This window comes from Carex rostrata, chromosome 7, assembly GCF_964058835.1.
Source record: "Carex rostrata chromosome 7, lpCarRost1.2, whole genome shotgun sequence".
In the NCBI taxonomy this organism is placed as follows: domain Eukaryota; kingdom Viridiplantae; phylum Streptophyta; class Magnoliopsida; order Poales; family Cyperaceae; genus Carex; species Carex rostrata.
The window spans coordinates 7391744-7412220 of record NC_135924.1 but is presented as its reverse complement, the minus strand read 5'-3'; the positions used below and the strand labels follow the sequence as shown (position 1 = coordinate 7412220).

The following is a 20477-nucleotide window of genomic DNA, read 5'->3' as shown; positions in this document are numbered from 1 at the left end:
TTCAAAATTAGAAGCTGTTCTATTCAATTAAGCAATGATGGATGAAAGTTCGATTTTGCTTTAAGGGTGTGCTTGTTTGTTATGAAATTGTGCGGTATGTATAAACTCACTGTTTAATTTATGAGAATTCATATTCACAGACATACACGGTAATGATACTGAGAATATATTGAAATAAATGTTCGGTTTTTTTTAAGGACATTAATAAAAATGGCCGCTGAAAAATTAGTTATGAGAAATTTCGATTTTTTTCGTAAAACTGTGTATATCTATTTAAAGTTTGTCATTTTTAGCCAGTGACAAATATATTTTTTGGCAGTCTCTGCCGGGTAGTGATTTGCTAACGGGTAGGACGGGTAATTTTTTCAAAACTTCTATCCGGTCCGTTTATTACCCGTACCCGTTGTGGGTTGACGGGTCCGGGTACCTCGGGTACGGGTCCGGTCCGCCCTGTTTTTTTTTTTTTTTTTTTTTTCTGTTTTTATAATTCCTAAATAAATAAAATTTCTAGACTATTGAGATGTTATGAAACTGATATTATGTGCAGCGCAAAATACAAATTAAAACCCTCTGTCAGCTTAAAGTTTTTGTAGATGTATATATATATTTTTTTAAGAAAGTGGGGTAAAAATTGTATGGTAGTGATGCACTTCTTTAGCAAAAATTCAAATTTTTTTGAAATGAAACGGGTCGGGTACGGGTATGTGGGCAGACGGGTACGGGTGGGCGGGTACGGATAGGCGGGTAGACGGGTACGGGTACAACGGGTTTTTTTTCAAATTAGATTGTCCGGTCCGTTTATTACCCGTACCCGTCTACCCGTTTGCACCCGGGCAACGGGTATGGGTAGCTCGGGTAACGGGTATGGGCCGGACAAAACGGGTTGAACCCGTTAGGGGTTTAGCAAACCACTACTGCCGGGGCAATAAGAAAAAAGTCAATTTTTTTTTAATTATAACAATAATGTAAGTTGGATCGTGGTATAAAAGCAAACTTGTAGTTCCGGACTGGACCTAAAATATCCCACCAGGCCGAACTTCGTATTAAATTAGGCATTCCGGGCCCAATGAGAAAAACTTGTTTTATCGGGAAAATATAAAAACATGAATATTTCCAAAAAAATTTCAGCCATGAATTTAAATCAACAAAAATTTAAACCCTTACCATAAAATCAAAACCAACGTAGAATAACTGGATAATTAAAATTCACAAGAAAATTGACTTAATTTCTTGTCTTGCACCGGCCTCTACCAACAAAATATAAACAAATTCAGAAAAAAAAAAAATCAGTATTGATTTTCATCCATTGGATGTTGTCAATAACTTATCATTTGATAAGTTAACGCCTGAATTAATTATAACCGTCAGATTTGATAATATGGTTTAACTACGCCAATATGATATTTTCTCCTTTACAAAACAAAAAATGTTGCAAATAAAAAGCCGGGCTAAAAATAAACAAGGCACCAAATAAATTTTTCTCCAGTGCATCCTTGTACTTTTAAATATCTCTCTCTCTTTTTTTTTTCTTTTTTTTTTTGAAAATTTAGTAGTGGCTACCAAGGTGTATTAAATAAAGTGTATAACAGCACATAAACCTTATCAGCTGATCCCCCCCACCACCACATGTTGTTGCTTTGCCCTTGCAACGTTTAAGCCGTATCTCTGTATGCCCTGTGCCCTTGTCCGCCAGCATCTTTTGCAAACAAGATAATTAATATAAAACGATTTTAGAGATAAACCCTAGCTGCTGCAGCTTTAAATGTCTTTATAATGTAAAGGTGCACTTCTGACATGAGAAAATGATATGATAACGATAAGCAATAATTTTATTTAGAATTTTTTTTTTTTTTTTAAGGTTCGTTGGCGAGGTGCCGCCAACAATAATATTTATAAAAAAGGAAAGTTTATTTACAAAATAGAAACAAAACTCACTCCCCCGTACGGCCGTACCTCCACTGTATACAATATTTAGAATCATTGCTAGGCCGTAAAGCGTGAAACAAGGTGTGAAAAGCTTAACTTGATATTATATTAATTACCATGTAGTGTGTTTTATCTTTATGTCAGTGCACATTTTCATTACCATCTTCCTTTTTCTTCTTTCATTTTCCTTCCAACTGAGCTTACTTTATTTATTGTCAGCAATGATTGTTCTATTCCCAATATCCTTTTTCTGCCTCCGCCCCTGAACTGAGTAGTGGGAATATGAAGTTTGGCATCATGACAGTCGACTTCTGATTCGTGCTGGCAGCTTCCCTAAGGTGCCAACCCAGATCTATCAAGATTCACAAATTTGATTGAAAGCTCTCTTAGTACAAATTGGAGGGACCCATAGAAGGATCAGCTACACTTATTTGCAAATTATGATATATAGTCCAAATTTTCTGGTAAAGGCGCAAGAGGCATTGATCCAGATGACACTTCTCTACTGGTTTTGTTTGAACACCTCCACTGAGATGATGATCAGGATTTCAGGATTGTCATTTTTTACCACACAGCTCATACGTACCAATCAACGACATTATTATTAAGCAATATGCCAAGACCTTATAATTAAGTAACACATGCAATTATAAAATGCTTTCATTGGGGAATTCTGATCCAGTGCAATACCTGACTGAGTATAATGAGATCTGAGTCGTCAGTCTTAATCCGGTACGTGTTGGTATAAAATTTTCAAAATATTCGGATAGTTAATTAGAAATTAATTAAAATAAATCAAATTGAAATAGAGTTACCCGAATCGTGTATGAAACACTTTCCTTAAGCGTATTCCGTCTCATCGTACAAGATGGAACCGCAACCAAGATAATCTGGAGTTGTTGCTTCTTAGGCACGCCATGGAAGCAACTTACAATAACTCTGCAATATCCAGCATAGATCAGAATTTGATAAAATTGAGATAAAATGGAAAAAGGGAGAATAAATGATATAGATTCATTTTTCTGGGGGCAAATCAAGAAAGAGATTGTATTTCTTTATTTCTTCTCACTTCCTCAAACAGAGAGAAGATGGTACAATATATAATAAAAGAAATGGTGTGAGGGTTTATGAAGTTTAATGACCATAATGAGAATTCAACACACAAACGAAAATGAATCATTATTGAGGAATAAATATGAACTGTCCATAATTAATAAAATATCATTTTCAGTTTAATCCTCAAATATTTTAATATCGCAAATGGAGATTTGAGCAAATATATTGAACTGCAAATTTTGAGTTTTCAAACTAAAGTTCTAACAATCCCCCACAAAACTCAAAATTTAAGAATATCAAATGGAAGATTATACAGAAGCAAATTGCTGGATATTAATATTGTGCATCGATGAAGTAGTTTAGAAACTTTGAACTTCATTTAGTATCGATAGCTTTAATTTGGAGGAAACATAGTGAACTATGTCTTGAACTCGTTCATTTTATCCAAAATTCAACTACCACACACACCATATGGAGCTTCTCGTCACGGTATGCACATTAATGGCCTTATGCAAGTCTTGGATTTTTCACGAGAGTCTTAAAGGCTTACCCATGCCTCGCACCGCGGCCGTTACATATACTCTCATATAAGTGAGTTACCTATCAAGGATATGTGTAGATTCATATAGGCCGTTACAGATACTCTCATGATCAACTAAATGAACATTTTTTATTTCATATAATCTCATTTTTGTTTTCTCATCAAACTTATCATTATATCATTTTGCTCATTAAATAAAGGACATGTATTTAATCTTTATGTATGTTTATATGATATGTATCCATATCGTAGGGTTAATATAATATTTCTTCAAATATTTAAACCCCCACATTTTCAATACACTAAATTTAAAATTAGTTTTCTTGATAAATTCAATTCAATGAAATTCAAGCATTAAAACTGATCATTAATTATTTCATTAAAGTTTCTTTTTTCCTTTTAATTTACGGTAAAAAAGAAAATAATACACATACTGAGTAATTGAGGCCATGTGAATTTGGTTGATAAAAATATTTTAATTTATTGATTCTAGTTATTTAATTCCATACTGCTAAATAAAACAAATTAGATCTCAACAATCTAAAATATTAATAAAGGAATATTGTTGAAATTTTTTTTAGAAAAATAAAAATGAAAATAAAGAAACTATAAGTTCTTAACAAAATTCCGAAGTCTGAATTTGGTAGGCTGAAATAATTTTATTTCTAATAACTAAATTGAAGAAAAAAAGAAGATTATTTCCCTTATAATTTTTTATATTAAAAAAAATCAGTTATTGTAGAAAATTGAATGTTTTAGTGTTCTTGCATGTGTATGAGATAAAATATTATCTATAATTACTTTTACTAGAGTGTAAAAGATCATACAACTTGATATCTCCACATTTATTCAAGTCATCACGACAAATTTGATATAATGTGATTCAGTTATAAATTGTTGGTTATATATATATATATATATAGAGGTTGGCTAAGATCAAAGTGGTAGTTCCTGAGCTTTGGTGCTACCAATTCGTTTTTCAATTTTCAAAGTTCAAAACGTCGATCCTAACCGTTCAAGTTGTTCTCCATATTAAATTGTGCTTGGAGACCAAATTTTACATTTTTCTAATTTTTTTTACTATTTATTAAGCCACTTTGAAAATCGCTGATCCAATGATGGCTTAACAAAACAGTAAAATAAGAAGTCACCGTTGAATCAGCTGTTTTCAAAGTGGCTTAATAAATAGTAAAAAAATTCAGAAAAATGTAAAATTAAACCCGGCCCACAAATTTCTTGGTACACCGAACTAATTATTGCTTTGTTTTTATTTCCGGTCATAGTAAAGGTGATAATTTATTCAACCAAAACCGAAAAATAATAATGGAAATGATTCATTCATTAATTATTTTTTAATTAATCAAGACCGTTATAAATATTTCATAATTACAAAGATTTCATGGACATTTAATTAGGGCCTTTCAGTTTTCTTAGTCATAATTATATTAACCGGTTATACAATATAAGAGTTAATGATTATGACAACGGTTTGATACTCTGATCAATTATATTCTTACGTTATTAATTTTTACTATTTTATTTAATAATAATTTTTCAACGATAACCCAAAAAATTAATTTGTCGATGGTCTTAAATTTATTTTTATTACAAATAGGTCCATTATTAAATATTTACCAGAAATTGTATTCTTCTTTTTTCAGAAAAGTAATTCATAAATCCAATTAACTAAAAAGTATGATTTATATTGTAATCTGATAGTATGATTTATATTGTTCAATACCTCTAATTAGATCTTTAAAGTATATTTCTGAAATACTAAACACGGAGAAATATATCAAAATTATTATTATTATTATTTTTTTTGAAATCATATCAAAATTATTTAAGACCGGTAGAAGTCGAATTGTCAATTCAATCAACAATACAACATCTAATATATAATTTGACCGAAACAGTCAAATCATAATTCTTGATAGATCGTCTTATTAGATCATGAAATCTATTGTTTCTAAATGACTCTATATCTATCAATAGTAAGTTTGATTTACTATAGATTTTACAAGATCACAACCCCTTTGATTAGCAATAAATATTCTAGGCTACCTGCTATTTTAATTGAAAATTAAATCTTTGTAAGTTTCTCTTACGACTTTAACTATAAAAATAATTAAAGCAGAATTTGTATATACACTGGATATTGGATATTGCTCTGATTATAATGACAAATTATTTTCCAAAAATCACAATCATATTTAGAAATTAAATTAACTAATTTAATTTCATGATGCACTCAGTCAATCAAATATTCATTATTATATATAGATTGATTAAAGTTGTTAATAACTAAGGTTCGAGGGTGTTCGGCAAGTTGGTTAGGCTTAAATTTTAAGCTCCACTAAGGAAGAGGTGTTTGGCAAGATAAATTTAAGAAAGTGAGTCTTTAGCTTTCTTAAGGAGGCTCAATGCCTTAAGCCATGTAGAATGGTGGTTTAAAAATTGGGACAAGCTTAAGAAAGTGGGCAAAATGAGGCTTAAGAAAAGGATTTTAAGCTTTGCAAAGGAGCAAGTATTTGGCAAGCTTAAGATTCCTTAGTCCCTTAAGGAGCTCTAAGGAGCTCTAAGGAGGGTGCGCCGAACACTACCCAATAGTAATTTTATTCTGTTTTTTCAGAAGATAATTTTTAAATCTAATTAATTGATCTCAAAATAGCAAATCAGATTTTTAAATTTTATTTCAACTTCTAATTTTTTTTATTTAATTTTTTACTGATCAATTATTTATAATATAATCGTAAATACATCAATTACCAGTACTATGTAACTGATGTTACGGGTCAATTTCTTTCTAATGTTAGACAAAACTGATATAAGATGATACAATTATATGAGTAGAACTAGGGTGTTCTTAAGCTTATCAAAGTGTTTGGTGAGCTTAACTTCAAAATCCATCAAATCGGTTTCAAATGATGAATCCGAACCGTTGGAATCCGCTTACCTTACGAGTGATGCGTCTACATGTGAGAATTTTAAACATTCGAATTAATTTAGTATAAAGTCAATAGGTCAAAACTAGAAGGCTAATAAATTAATTTTAGTGCATTCATTTTTTGAACGTTTTTTGACCGCTTGACTTTATAATAAATTAATTCGAATGTTTAAAATTTTCACATGTAGATGCATCACTTGTAAGGTAGGCGGGTTTCAACGGTTCGGATTCGTCATTTGAAACCGATTTGATGGATTTTGGAGTTAAGCTCACCAAACACTTTGGTGAGGTTAAGAACACCTTAGTTCTACTCCAATTATATAAAACAGATTCAATCTAAAATTTTTGATCGAAGTGGTCAATATATTATACTCTCATATTAATTAAATTAATGATTTGTGTAAATAAATTATTAGACCAACTAATTGCAGAATACTAAGAAATCTACACATCCAATTTCAGAGTTTCAAATTTACTTTAATCACTATCCGAATTCGGATATACAATTAAGATTGTTGTGTTGGGTTTTGGGTAACCAAAACCCGTTTAGGCTTAAGCTGCGGAATGACCGTAGAACAATAATTTCTACGGCCAACTTAAGCTCAGGATTAAACGGGGTATGTCAGGAAACTTTCCAAGGCGGTCCACCTTCAGTATTCCTTTGGCATCAAAACCCAATTTAATCCTTTTACAGATCTACTCCATGATTGATTTCTAAAACTTTAATCTACTTACCAATTAAATAGATTAATATAACATATTTATACCTTATTTCCAAATCACAGTTGGAATGCAGACTGAGCGAGTAGAGCTACATCACGAAAATGATTCTCCTCGGAGCACCAAACGTATGGTGCCTCTATAGGTTATCCACCAGGACTAATCAGAGAGCGATTTATTTCTTTTGCCAGAAATACCGTAAACCACGGAATTCTGCAAAAACACTATTCACAGGGAAAAGACGAAAACCTGTAAACACGAATTTTCGGTTACTCAGTTTCACAAATAAGCAAAACTAAAATACCGCAAAATTCGGGAAAACACTATTCATCAATCCCGTAAATATACTTCACAACAATCCGCAAGATTATACGTCAACTACGTATAATTTTCTTTTCTCAACCGAAATACTATTTGGGAGAGAAACTGAGAAACAGAGAAAATACCGATTCGATTCGACACGAAATGATACGAGTGAATTAGTGGTTTTTCTCTCTACCCCTCCACCCCTATTTATAGGGTTTAGGATCGATTGCCAAAAGACTGAAATACCCTCGGGTGGATAAGGATGATGACATGTCATGATGACGTGTCATGCGGATAAGGATGACATGTGAAAAGACAAAAATGCCCTTGGCCGAAATCAATATCCATATAATTATTCTGAACAATTATATTTCTTGCGGTTGTTGTTTCGGTAACTTTTATACAACGTACCGTGTACGTGTATAAATTAACCGTTGTTTTTGCTTGTCATCTTATATGACATTTATAATTTAATTATAACACGTATAATTAATTATAACTATCTTACTATTGATCATAACCAATTTATAATCAATCACAATAAGATTCTCCGATTAACTCCTATATGGTGTGACCCAATAGGATCTGTGTTATGTTGGTAAATAGAATTAAAACTGTTTTAACTTCTATAATCATGAGAGACATCTGGCAAAACGCATCATGACCATCCAATTACACAGATGATGCTGTACAGTACAATATCACGATCCAGTAAACAATTTACTTGTGTCAGTTCTTTTGTCACATAGCTATCAGATCAGTTTCAAGGTAGATGTGTGTCATCCTTGCTAATTTAATCTTTTCTTGATCTTGAGCAGATTATCAAATATAATTACTCTTGTAATTATACCGCATGCAGATAATCTAACTCTACCAAGGGGCCCAGTGATGCTATAGCTCGTACAAAATACGAGGGACAATAGTACTTTTGGTAAACCATCACTTCCTCAGCATAAGTTATGTATGCCGAAGAGCTACCGTTATAGCTACTTTTTACAGATAGTGTTAGGTAACAGTCACAGATACATCTCTTATGTAGGAAAAATGAATACATCATACTTTAGAACTTAACACTGAATGAAAGCATTAATGACATGAACACAATTCCGTATAATGTTTCATTCGGGGTCTGTCAGATATCATGTTTCTGGAACATATATCTATGTGATTAAAATAACAACTCCTTGTCTATGGTCTGTAAAACTTGACCATCATTTAATTCACATACTAACCTTATCGTGGTAATTAGTGTTCCTGCTAATTACCTTGGTCAGTGACTTTTTAGAGTATATATCATCTATATAATGAAGTTTCACAATTCCAGTCATGAACTCGAAATGATTTATAAATACAATAATACTCAAGGCAACAAAATGATATTAATCATCCAATTCATGAACAAAGCTTTATGATAAATTATCGTATTATTGACTTCTAGATTATTACACTAACATGTTGGTATAAAATTTTCAGAATATTCGGATAGTTAGAAATTAATTAAAATAAATTAAATTGAAATAGAGTTACCCGGATCGTGTACGAAATACTTTCCTTAAGCGTATTTCGTCTCATCGTACAAGATGGAACCGCAACTAAGATAATCCGGAGTTGTTGCTTCTTAGGCACGCCATGGAAGCAACTGACGATAACTCCGCAATATCCAGCATAGATCGAAATTTGATAAAATTGAGATAAAATGGAAAAAGGGAGAATAAATGATATAGATTCATTTTTCTGAGGGCAAATCAAGAAAGAGATTATATATATTTTTTATTTCTTCTCACTTCCTCAAAAAGAGAGAAGATGGTACAATATATAATAAAAGAAATGGTGCGAGGGTTGAGTAGAACTAGGGTGCTCTTAAGCTCACCAAAGTTTTGGTAAGCTTAACTCTAAAACTCATCAAATCGATTTCAAATGACGAATCCGAATCGTTGAAACCCGCCTACCTTATGTGTGATGCATCTACATGTGAAATTTTTAAATATTCGAATTAATTTAGTATAAAGTCAAGCGGTCAAAATTAGAAGGTTAATAAATTAATTTTAGTGCATTCATTTTTTGAACGTTTTTGACCGCTTGACTTTATACTAAATTAATTCGAATGTTTAAAAATTTCACATGTAGATGAATCACACGTAAGGTAGGCGAGTTTGAACGGTTCAAATTCGTTATTTCAAATCGATTTGATGAGTTTTAGAGTTAAGCTCACCAAAACTTTGGTGAGCTTAAGAGCACCCTAGTTCTACTCGCGAGGGTTTATTAAGTTTAATGACCATAATGAGAATTCAACACACAAACGGAAATGAATCATTATTGAGGAATAAATATGACACTAAATATCAAAACTGTTCATAATTAATAAAATATCATTTTCAGTTTAATCCTCAAATATTTTAATATCGCAAATGGAGATTTGAGCAAATATATTGAACTGCAAATTTTGAGTTTTCAAACTAAAGTTCCAACAGTACGAATCTCAAAACAGACCTTCTGTACTGTATTACTTTTGACCTGGCTGGAAGTATTGTACTCAGTTCGGTATCTGAGAGGATTCAGAGTTTCAGACTCTTCATTGGAACTAGTATAGCCTCTGGAATCAAGATATGTTTTCAACAACTTTAAAATGAAAGAAAGAGTAAGAGGAATTGTAGAAGTGTCATACTCAATGAGTATGGTGTGAATCGCATGGATGCATTTTGTGTATTCATAATTATTTTTATTTCTATTAGTCAAGTGCCCGTGCGTTGTAACGGGATTGAAATATTATTTTGATCACTTTCTTCATATGCGATTAATTTTTATAAAATGAACGTATATGCAATTATTTGAATTATTTGAAAGTACTACATTATATCGCTTTGAAAGAAGCATTCAAGCATGAATTTGAATTATTTGAATAGCATATATATCGCTTTGAAACAAGCATTCAAACATGAATTTGAAAAACAAACAAGTATCATTGAGAACCATGCAGACAAAATATCAAAATAAATATATACTGGAGAATGATAATATCATATTTATGTTTTCTTTTTTGTTTTTATTTTTATTTTTTCATTCCATTTCGTTGTTTCTATTATTGGTTTATATTTTTCATTATGTTATATTCTGTTCTCTTCTGTTGTAATGTTTTGTTTTTTTTTTCATTATGTATCGTTCTGTATTTTCTCATTCCATTTACTATCCCTATTCACTTCTTGAAAGGCAAATACGGATTTGTCAGGAGCAAAATTCAATTTTAAGTATAGGGGAGCTAACTGAGAGCACACATCATATATTTTTTAAAAAGAATCTCTATAACACAAGATTATAAGATTTTTCACTATTGAAATTCATAAAAATAAAATAAATCAGTAATATAAATAGAAATGACATGTCTATAATGTAAAACATAACATATTAATATTTTCTTTATTAAGATTTTGACCTGTGATTTTTTTTAAAAATCATATTCGTAATAATTTCATCTGAGCAAATTATATACAAATTATACTTTCATACAAATTGTACACAAAAGAATTTGCGTGACCTACGTGTCCCCTGAGAAGAGTGCGGATCCCCTAAGATATCTCATATTTGCGTGACCTACGTGTCCGGTTTCTATTCGGGGATAGCGCGGGGGCCAGTATTGTTTGAGCTTTGCGAATTGTGCAGAACGTCTTTGAACGGTTGAGATTTTCCAAAAAAGTCACACAAAATATGAGATATCTCAGAGGATGTGAATTTGGAAGAAAACACGTAGTCACGTGGAGGAGTGCGTATCCTCTGAGATATCTCAACTTTTGCGTGACCGACGTGTCCGGTGCCTATTCGGGGGTGATGTATGGGGTCAGTATTATCTCTGCTTTGAGATTCATGCAGAACTGTTGAATTTAACAGTTGAGATCAGAGAGCTTTTTTATGATGAAAAATATTGTATATATCATATATGCTTTATCTGTGTACATGGCTTATATAGCCAGAGTTGTAACGGTAAAAAATCCTAACGGTACAGTCCCTAAAATAGGAATAAATAAATTGAAGCTCCTTAAATGTGAGCTCTTTATTTTTCCTAGAAAGTGCCTATGACGAAAATACCCTCACGGGTCTGAGGCCTTTTATTTCTCAACACTCCCCCTCAAGCTAGGATTATAGAGATCATATAATCCTAGCTTGCATGAAATATTCTCGAAAACCTTAGAGCTTAATCCTTTCGTAAATATATCCGCTAATTGATCTTCACTCTTGACAAATGGAGTTTCGATTTCTTGAGTTTGAATTTTTTCTCGAATGTAGTGGCAATCCACTTCAATGTGTTTGGTACGCTCGTGAAAGATTGGATTTGCCGCAATGTGTCTTGCCGCTTGATTGTCACAAAACATTTGCATTGGTTCATTAGCCTTCACATTCAAGTCGGTCAACACTTGCTTAATCCATGTCAATTCACTTGCGGTTGATGCCATGGCTCGATATTCTGCTTCTGCACTTGATCGCGCCACGATATTTTGCTTCTTGCTCTTCCATGTGACTAAATTTCCCCCTACAAATGTGCAAAAACCGGTGGTCGATTTTCTATCGAAGCTACCGGCCCAATCTGCATCGGAATAGCCACATATTGCATTAGTACCATTTTTCCTCATCCAAATTCCCTTTCCGGGAGAACTTTTTAGATACCTTAATATTCTATCAATGGTATCTAAGTGAGGTGTTCTTGGTGCATGCATAAACTTGCTAATTTGACTCACGGCAAAAGCAAGATCCGGTCTAGTTACGGTTAAATAAATTAATTTTCCTACGAGTCTTTGAAATTGGTTGATATCACTTAATGGTTCACCATCTTCGGTATTGAGCTTTATATTGGTGTCAATTGGTGTGATAGCCGGTTTACACCCTATTTTTCCGGTTTCTTTGAGCAAATCAATAACATATTTTCTTTGTGATAAAAATAACCCCTTTGTGGAGTGGGCAATTTCTATCCCAAGAAAATATTTTAATTTGCCCAAATCCTTTATTTCAAATTTTTGTTTTAAGTTTCTTTTAACATCTTCAATTTCATTTTGGTTATCTCCGGTTATAATTATGTCATCGACATAAACCAAAACCACAGTGGTACCGTTAGAATTATGGTTGGTAAACAAGGATGAATCGGCTAGACTCATTTTGAAATTACAAGATAATAAGAAATGATTAAGTTTACCGTACCATGCCCTTGGAGATTGTTTTAGTCCATAGATTGATTTTTTTAACCTACAAACAAGGTTAGAAATTCCTTCCTTTTTGTGACCGGGAGGTAATGACATATAAACTTCTTCCTCGAGCGTCCCTTGGAGGAATGCATTTTTTACATCCATTTGGTGTAAACTCCAATTTTTATTAACCGCAATGGAAAAAAGAATTCTCACCGTATTCATTTTGGCTACAGGTGCAAAAGTTTCATGATAATCGATACCGTATGTTTGGGTATAACCTTTGGCTACTAGTCTAGCCTTGTACCGTTCAATGGTGCCATCACAATTGTATTTAATTTTGTACACCCATTTACACCCAACCGATTTCTTATTTTTTGGTAATTCACACAATTCCCAAGTTTGGTTTTTTATTAAGGCATGTAGTTCTTCTTCCATTGCTTTACACCAATTTGGATCCAATTTTGCTATTTCATAATTGGTTGGTTCTTCTATTTTTGATAAAGAGTTTAAGAATGCATAATGATCATGAGAAATATTATTGTAGGAAATATAATCTTGTATAGGATATTGTACCGAATATGTGACAAAATCCCTCAATCTTGTTGAAGGTTGAATTTGTCGGCTAGATCTTCTCAATGGTATTTCTTCTACTTGGACTTCTTCATAATCCTCACTTTCTTCGGTTTCTTCCAATAATTGCTCATCTCCTTCGGATTCTTGATTACCTATCTCAACATTTTCAAAAAGATTTTCTCTTCTTTCGAGATTAGTAACACAAGGTATAACAAACTCATTTGAAAATGATTTATTAGAGTGGTTTTCTTCATTTTTATTATAAAATGATTCGTTCTCAAAAAAAGTTACATCTCTTGAGATGTAGAGTTTTCTTGTTTTCGGATCATAACACTTAAACCCCTTTTTTTCAAGAGAGTAACCAACAAAAAAGGTTTTTATTGAGGTGAAATCCAATTTATCTATTTTATTTTTATGAACAAAACAAGTGCAACCAAAAACTTTCAAATGATCAATATTCGGTTTTTTATTATAAAGTATTTCAATAGGACATTTAAAATCTAGAATGGCACTAGGTAACCTATTTATCAAATAGGTTGCGGTGAGGACGGCTTCCGACCAAAAAATCTTTGGAACATTATTTTGAAATAAAAGTGTTCTTGTCATCTCAAGTAGATGACGGTTTTTTCTCTCGGAAATACCATTTTGTTGGGGGGTATAAACGCAAGAAGTTTGATGAATAATACCTTTTTGTTTTATAAAATTTAAGAAATTTTGATTTACAAATTCCGTTCCATTGTCCGTTCTAAAAGTTTTGATTTTTTTATTAAATTGAGTTTCTACAAAACTTACAAATGTTTGAAAGTGAAAGAAAACTTCACTTTTATTTTTCATCAAATATATCCAAGTTGTTCTTGAAAAATCATCAATAAATATAACGTAATATCTAAAGTCATTATAAGAATTTACGGGAGCGGGTCCCCACACATCGGAGTGAACTAGCTCAAAAATTTCATTACTCTTAGAATTTGAATTACAAAAAGGAAGTTTTGTATGCTTGGCAAGCTTACAAACTTCACACTTGCTACAATCAATATTAGTAAAATTAAACATATGTTTAAGTATCTTGTCGGAAGGATGCCCCACCCGCTTGTGCCAAAGTTCACTTAAATCTTCATTTTTCCTAGTGTTGAAAATAAACTTGTTGCTATTCAAAAAATATAGTCCATTTTCTAGGAAACCTTCACCAATCTTCTCCTTGGTGAAAAGATCCTGAAAAATAACATTTTTTTCTTTAAAAATAATCTCACAATTCAATTCTTTAGTTAGCTTACTAATAGATAATAAATTGACGGAGCAATTTTCAACAAAAAAAAGCATCTTGAAAAATTCTTTTTGGAAAAATGCTAACCATGCCCCACCCTTTAATTTTGATTTTCTCATTGTTGGCAACAGTAAAGAATTGTTCACCATTGATTGGACGATAATTCTTTAACAAACTTTGGTTCCCGGTCATATGATCGGTAGCACCGGAATCAAGGACCCATTTGGTACATTCTTGAGGTGCATTTTTGGTTGAAAAACCTATAGCTAAGCATTTGTTTTTAAAACTATCCTTATGAATCTGTTCACTGTGTATAGGCTTTTCTATACCGAAATTAAATTTTACATTTTCTGGGCTGGTTACATTTCCTGGGCTGGTTTTAAGTTTAGAGTTTAAAAGAATTTGAATTGGACCTTGGCCCATTTTCTGGCCCAGCAGCGAAGCCAACATCGACTCCAGTCGGTCGAGTCGGTCATCCCGATCATTCTCGTTCCGACTTGGTCCAGTCGCTTCGCCCAGGCTTTTAGACCCCTCGTCTCCATTTCCTCCCTTCGTTGAGATCAGACCTCTCCTCTCCCCCTCTTTCGGATCTAGGGTTTTGAACTTCTTCTTCGCCGCCTCTGGATTCCGATCATTCCTCTTAGGTCGGAGGTGAGGATGAAGCACCCAGCATTTCTCTTGAGTATGCCCATCCCGTTTACAGTGCGAGCATTTCTCACTCTCCCCCTTACCCCTTCCTTTGGCGCTGAGGTACTGGGCTGAGAAGGCATGAGCCTCCGGCTTTGGGTTCAAGTCGGAGGTCTTCATTGCAACTCGCCTTGTTGCCTCTTGCCGAATACGGGCGGTGACATCATCAAATGTCAGTTTCTCTTTGGAGAGGAGGATCTGAGCTCTAACAGCTTCATAACTTGAATCAAGAGCTGCCAGAAATGTATAAATTTTATCCATTTCTTCCCGTTCTCGGAGCACATTAAGGTCAGTGGTTGGTGGTCTGTACAATTTGAGCTCTTCGTATTTGGCTGTTACAAGTTCGATTAATTCTGGTATGTCTCTTGATTCTTGAGTAATTTTGACGATTTCGGTTTTTAGTTGATAGATTTGAGAATGACTTGTTTGATCACTAAACTGCTTCTCAATGGCTTGCCATAGCTCTGCTGCTGTCTCACAAGCCCAGAAGGAAGTGGTTAGTCGTGAATCAATCGAATTGGTGATTAATGTCATTGCTTGACTATCTATCACATCCCATTCTTCTTGATCATCCTCCCCCTGAGTGGGTCTTATTTTGCTGCCATTGACATACCCGAGCAATCTTTTTGCTTTGAGAGTAACTCTGGCTGCTTTGGCCCACTGTATATAGTTTTTTCCATCCAAAGGGATATTGGTTAATTTTTGAGATGAATTGAAATCGGCTTGATGCCTGATTATTGTGGTGGTTTCCCTTGGATCTGGAAGGATTTCTGCCATTTTGACAGTGCCCTTTTTTTGAATTTTACTTGGTTGAGGGATCTTGAAGAGATTTTGCGGAAGCCTTAGTTTGGATCAGAAATGCTCTGATACCATGTTGAATTTAACAGTTGAGATCAGAGAGCTTTTTTATGATGAAAAATATTGTATATATCATATATGCTTTATCTGTGTACATGGCTTATATAGCCAGAGTTGTAACGGTAAAAAATCCTAACGGTACAGTCCCTAAAAAGGTAACAGTACAGTCCCTAAAACAGGAATAAATAAATTGAAGCTCCTTAAATGTGAGCTCTTTATTTTTCCTAGAAAGTGCCTATGACGAAAATACCCTCACGGGTCTGAGGCCTTTTATTTCTCAACAAGAACGTAGTTAAACGGTTGGGATTTTCCATAAAGTCACGCAAAGTTTGAGATATCTCAGAGGATATGAATTCCACGTGGAGAAGGCAAAGGAAAACGCGTGTTCTTCTATGTGTCTGTGGCTTTTCATGTAATGGATATGTCGTTAATTAAATTTAGATTTCTACACGCTTGACAACATGAAACATATGCATATAATCAAAATTATTTATTAAAGACTGAGATTGAGATGAATTTTGATCAGTAGCTGAGATTCAGAGAATCAATGGCTGAGATTTGATATGGGTGAATAGGTGCTTGGAGCCCAAAATTTTCAACGTGCTATTTAGTATGGAGGATTTTGTTCTTATACGTTAAATATTAACTTTATTCTTACCATGCTCTTACTCATTAAGATTAACGTACCGTAACGAATGATTGATGAATAGTTAGAGAATCAGGTTGTGGAGCCATGTATTTGGATGCTCAAAGGCTTGGTTTTTTTGCATCAATGCTCAAGTTTAAAAACATATTTCATTGGAGTGTTGGCTGGGAAATAGGGAATGGAAGGTCGATATCGTTTTGGTACGATAATTGGCAGAGTAGGCTGATCAGATTTTTTAAAAATGGGTTGCACCTTTAAATCAGTGTGCATCTTTTAGAAGTTTGGAGCAACTTATTGATTCCTATTCGGACAGTTCTGAATAGGTCTTGTTTTACTGATGACAATGATGTTTTGCGATGGAGATGGACAGGTAATGGGGAATACACGCCTGGCAGGGTCGGTGTATAAAGTCTGTCGGGGTGGCAGATCAGATGGGGACATATGTTGATTTGGAGATGTCATGCTCCAATCAACGTTAAGATTTTCGTTTATTTGGTGCTTAAAGAAAGAATCTTAACTCATGATATCATGATATGATGGAGATATGAATTGTGACATGCAATGTGTGGTTTGCTCTACATATTTGATCCAAACTCCTTTACACCTTTTATTTCTATGTCCTTAATTATGCCAAACAGGTTTGGAACGCGGCGTCAAGATGGTGTAAACAAAATTGCTCAAGTGGAGGATACGGTTATGGAAACATGAAGTCTAGAAGATTATGCGCCTCGCATGACAAGAAGAGAAGAGGCGATTGAGTGGGCTACGCGGTTCATTTTTGCACAACGTGGTGGCTTTGGAGATAATGGAATCAAAGAGGAAAGCGATCTCTTGCTGAAGTGCTGCACGGGTGAAATGCTGCACACAAGACCTGTGCGGGGGTAAAAGATAGGGGAAATTATAAGAATGGAAGGGTATTCGTGAGGATAAAAGTGACTATCCACGAGGGTATACCAATATAATAGTGTTTTTTTTTTCTATAAGCGACGGTATACCGACATTATCCCTTGCGGATACCCATGCAATGAACATACACGTCCACGTTTACCCCTAGCAGCAGCTCATTTTAGTACCGTGTTTTATTACCAGACCAACATCAAACTGTTTTTTATGAACAAATTCTCATCATATGTTTTGTAAGACTCATGAACAGTGCAAACGTCAGATCCAAGAGAGAGATGCATGAAATTTTTCTTTGCCTATCTTAAGTGTGCCATTTCTTCCGTTCTCTACGTGCAACATAATAAGCATAAAAAAAGGTCCATATACAAGGTTATCTATATATATATATATGATGATGAACAAAATAAGCTATACATAAGGTTAACTAATACTAAAAAATAATAACACATAAAATGGAACAGAGGTTGCACAGCTGGCGCTATGCATAATCTTGGAGAATTAAGAGACGAAGTGGTGCAAATTAAATGAACGTGTCCTCATAAGTCCAGCCATGCAATCTCCCCTGCTTTGCGAAAGAGTCTGCCCCCCTCATTTTTTGTCCTTGGAATGCTTAGTAGGCATTAATATTTGTTGACATTAACTTTCATAATTACCTAAATTGACATTTACTGTTCAATCAAATATTGAAAACAACACAAAAAAAAATCTGAATTGAACACCTAAATATCCAATCGTACGTTATCAATTTAAATCAAATTTAGCATGAATTACACTAAAACCCTGCTTCGAAAATATTTATATTTCAGTTTATACTTTGCTTTTGAACTTTTAATCTCGCTTTATAATTTATATAGTTAAAACAGAAGGGAGGGAACCTAGAGAATTTTGAGTTTTAAATAGCCATTTGTTAATAAATATGAAGGAAAGATATCTTATTTGACATTATTTTCTTTCAAAAATAGTGACTTTAAATGCTTACTAATAATTTCATTGATTAAATAGTTGGATGACTTGACTTTTATTTTAAAAAAAATTTATTATAAAATATATAATAAAATTACATAGTAATCATTAGATTTTAAAAATGTATGGAGTTAATTGACTCCCAATTTACTCCATATCCCTCCGCCTATGCTTATACACTTCAGTGGAATTGTACGTTAATGGGTCGAGCTAGACTAAGCTTGGGTTCAGCTCGTGTCAGAACGAGTCGAGTCCGAGTTGACTAGGTTTTAGCCTAGCTAATTATGCACCGAGTCAAGCCAGCTTGTTTGTGTTATGATCAGCAGTACATAGATCAAAGTATTTTGTCAATTTAATGATGTAAATCACTCATAAATTACAAGCCAGGAAAAGCATTTCATCTTTTTCTTGTAACGAGTTTCATTCTCTCATAATAAATACAAACAAAAATAATAAAAAGGTCTGCAAATTAAATAGTTTTTTTTTCCTTTCATAACGAGATGAGAAAAGAGAGAAACCAAGTAATCAAACTCGAGCCGAGTTGAATCAAACTTGAATTTACTAATAATAAGCCAAATTAAACAAGCTAATAACGATCCTTTTGTTTGAATTATTCTCAAACGAGCTTCTGAGATACAAACCTTTTTGTCTGCCAAATGCGGAAGAGTCACAATCTCTTACCTCTGTTTTTCTTGGAGAAACTTGATAATAGCTATCCGTTGTAAGATCAAATGACATTTAATAATTTCTAGATATATTCTTTTATTCTCGTATATTTTTTTAAACTACTTTAATTTTTTAATTCTATTTGTATATACTCTTAATCACTTTATTATTTTATTTCTCATTTTGCTTCATGATCGGATCTACTTTTTTGACTGCGTCGTGCTTCGATGACCAAATCTACTCAGCGTTGTGCTATGATTGAGATGGAAACTCTACCCTTTGAGTTTTGACAATATCACATTTTCGGTTCCGATCGACTCCGGCCTACTTATATACACTCCTAATTATTCTAATACCTTAATCCTCATCTCGCTCTACGACTAGATTTGTTTCTTCGGTCACCGCCATGTTCTGACAACTGAATATACATATCGTCGCTCTCCGATCGAGATAGAGACTTTATGCTTCCAGTTTCGACGATAACAAGTTCTCGGCTCCGGCCCTTCTCTCTCCTTCATTCTCCTCTCCGTTAGAGGAAGTAGAACCGAAAGAGAAGGCGTGTTATGTCAAAAATGAAATAGGTGGAATTGTGCGAAAAAGGAGGAGCCGGCTGGCAAAACCTAAGTTTTTTAATCGCCCAAAATAAAAAATCGACTATTGATAAGTTTCTTCGAGTTGAGCATTCTGATGTTTTAAAAAAAAAGATATTTCAGAAAATATCTCTTGATTTATTTTTTTGTTGTCATTTGCAAAGGTATTTCCTTTTATTAATAAATTTGAAGAAAGAAACAACATTTCCCGTGATTTATTTTTTGTTGCCATTTGTAAGTTGTAACGATTTTTCCTTTTTCATAGAAGCAAAATTAGTTAATAAATATTGATTTTTTCATAAATAAATTATCCTTAGCAACACTACATGGATAAATTATTAGTATCAACTAAAAATAAAAGAGGAGGGTTCAATGTCTCTATGTTTTTAATTTCTAATAACAAAATTTTAAAAAACTTATATATGAAAATAAAACCGTTACATGTGATTTATATTACTTTCTTTATATGCACATAAAAAAATTATCACTTCGTTATTATGTTTTTTTATGAATCGATAAGTTGAAAAATTAACGTCCAAAATTTATCTAGATTAATGTATTTTTGCAAGCTCTTGATACCGATCAAAATAAAATCGAAATATCATAATCTTTTATATGTATATAGAGATGATATAGATCAAATATAATGATTTTATTTTA

At 33.2% G+C, this 20477-nt stretch overlaps 1 protein-coding gene across 1 annotated transcript; it reads right to left on the bottom strand.

Annotated features, from left to right (window-relative positions):
* Positions 1-11538: 11538 nt before the first annotated feature.
* LOC144557113 (uncharacterized) lies at positions 11539-15968 on the bottom strand. Its single transcript, XM_078305647.1, has 4 exons — positions 14592-15968; positions 14422-14452; positions 12273-13392; positions 11539-12017 (listed from the first exon to the last, which is right to left on the bottom strand). Exons 1-4 carry the CDS (start codon positions 15966-15968, stop codon positions 11597-11599), a joined length of 2949 nt encoding a protein of 982 aa, XP_078161773.1. The 3' UTR covers positions 11539-11596.
* Positions 15969-20477: the final 4509 nt, after the last annotated feature.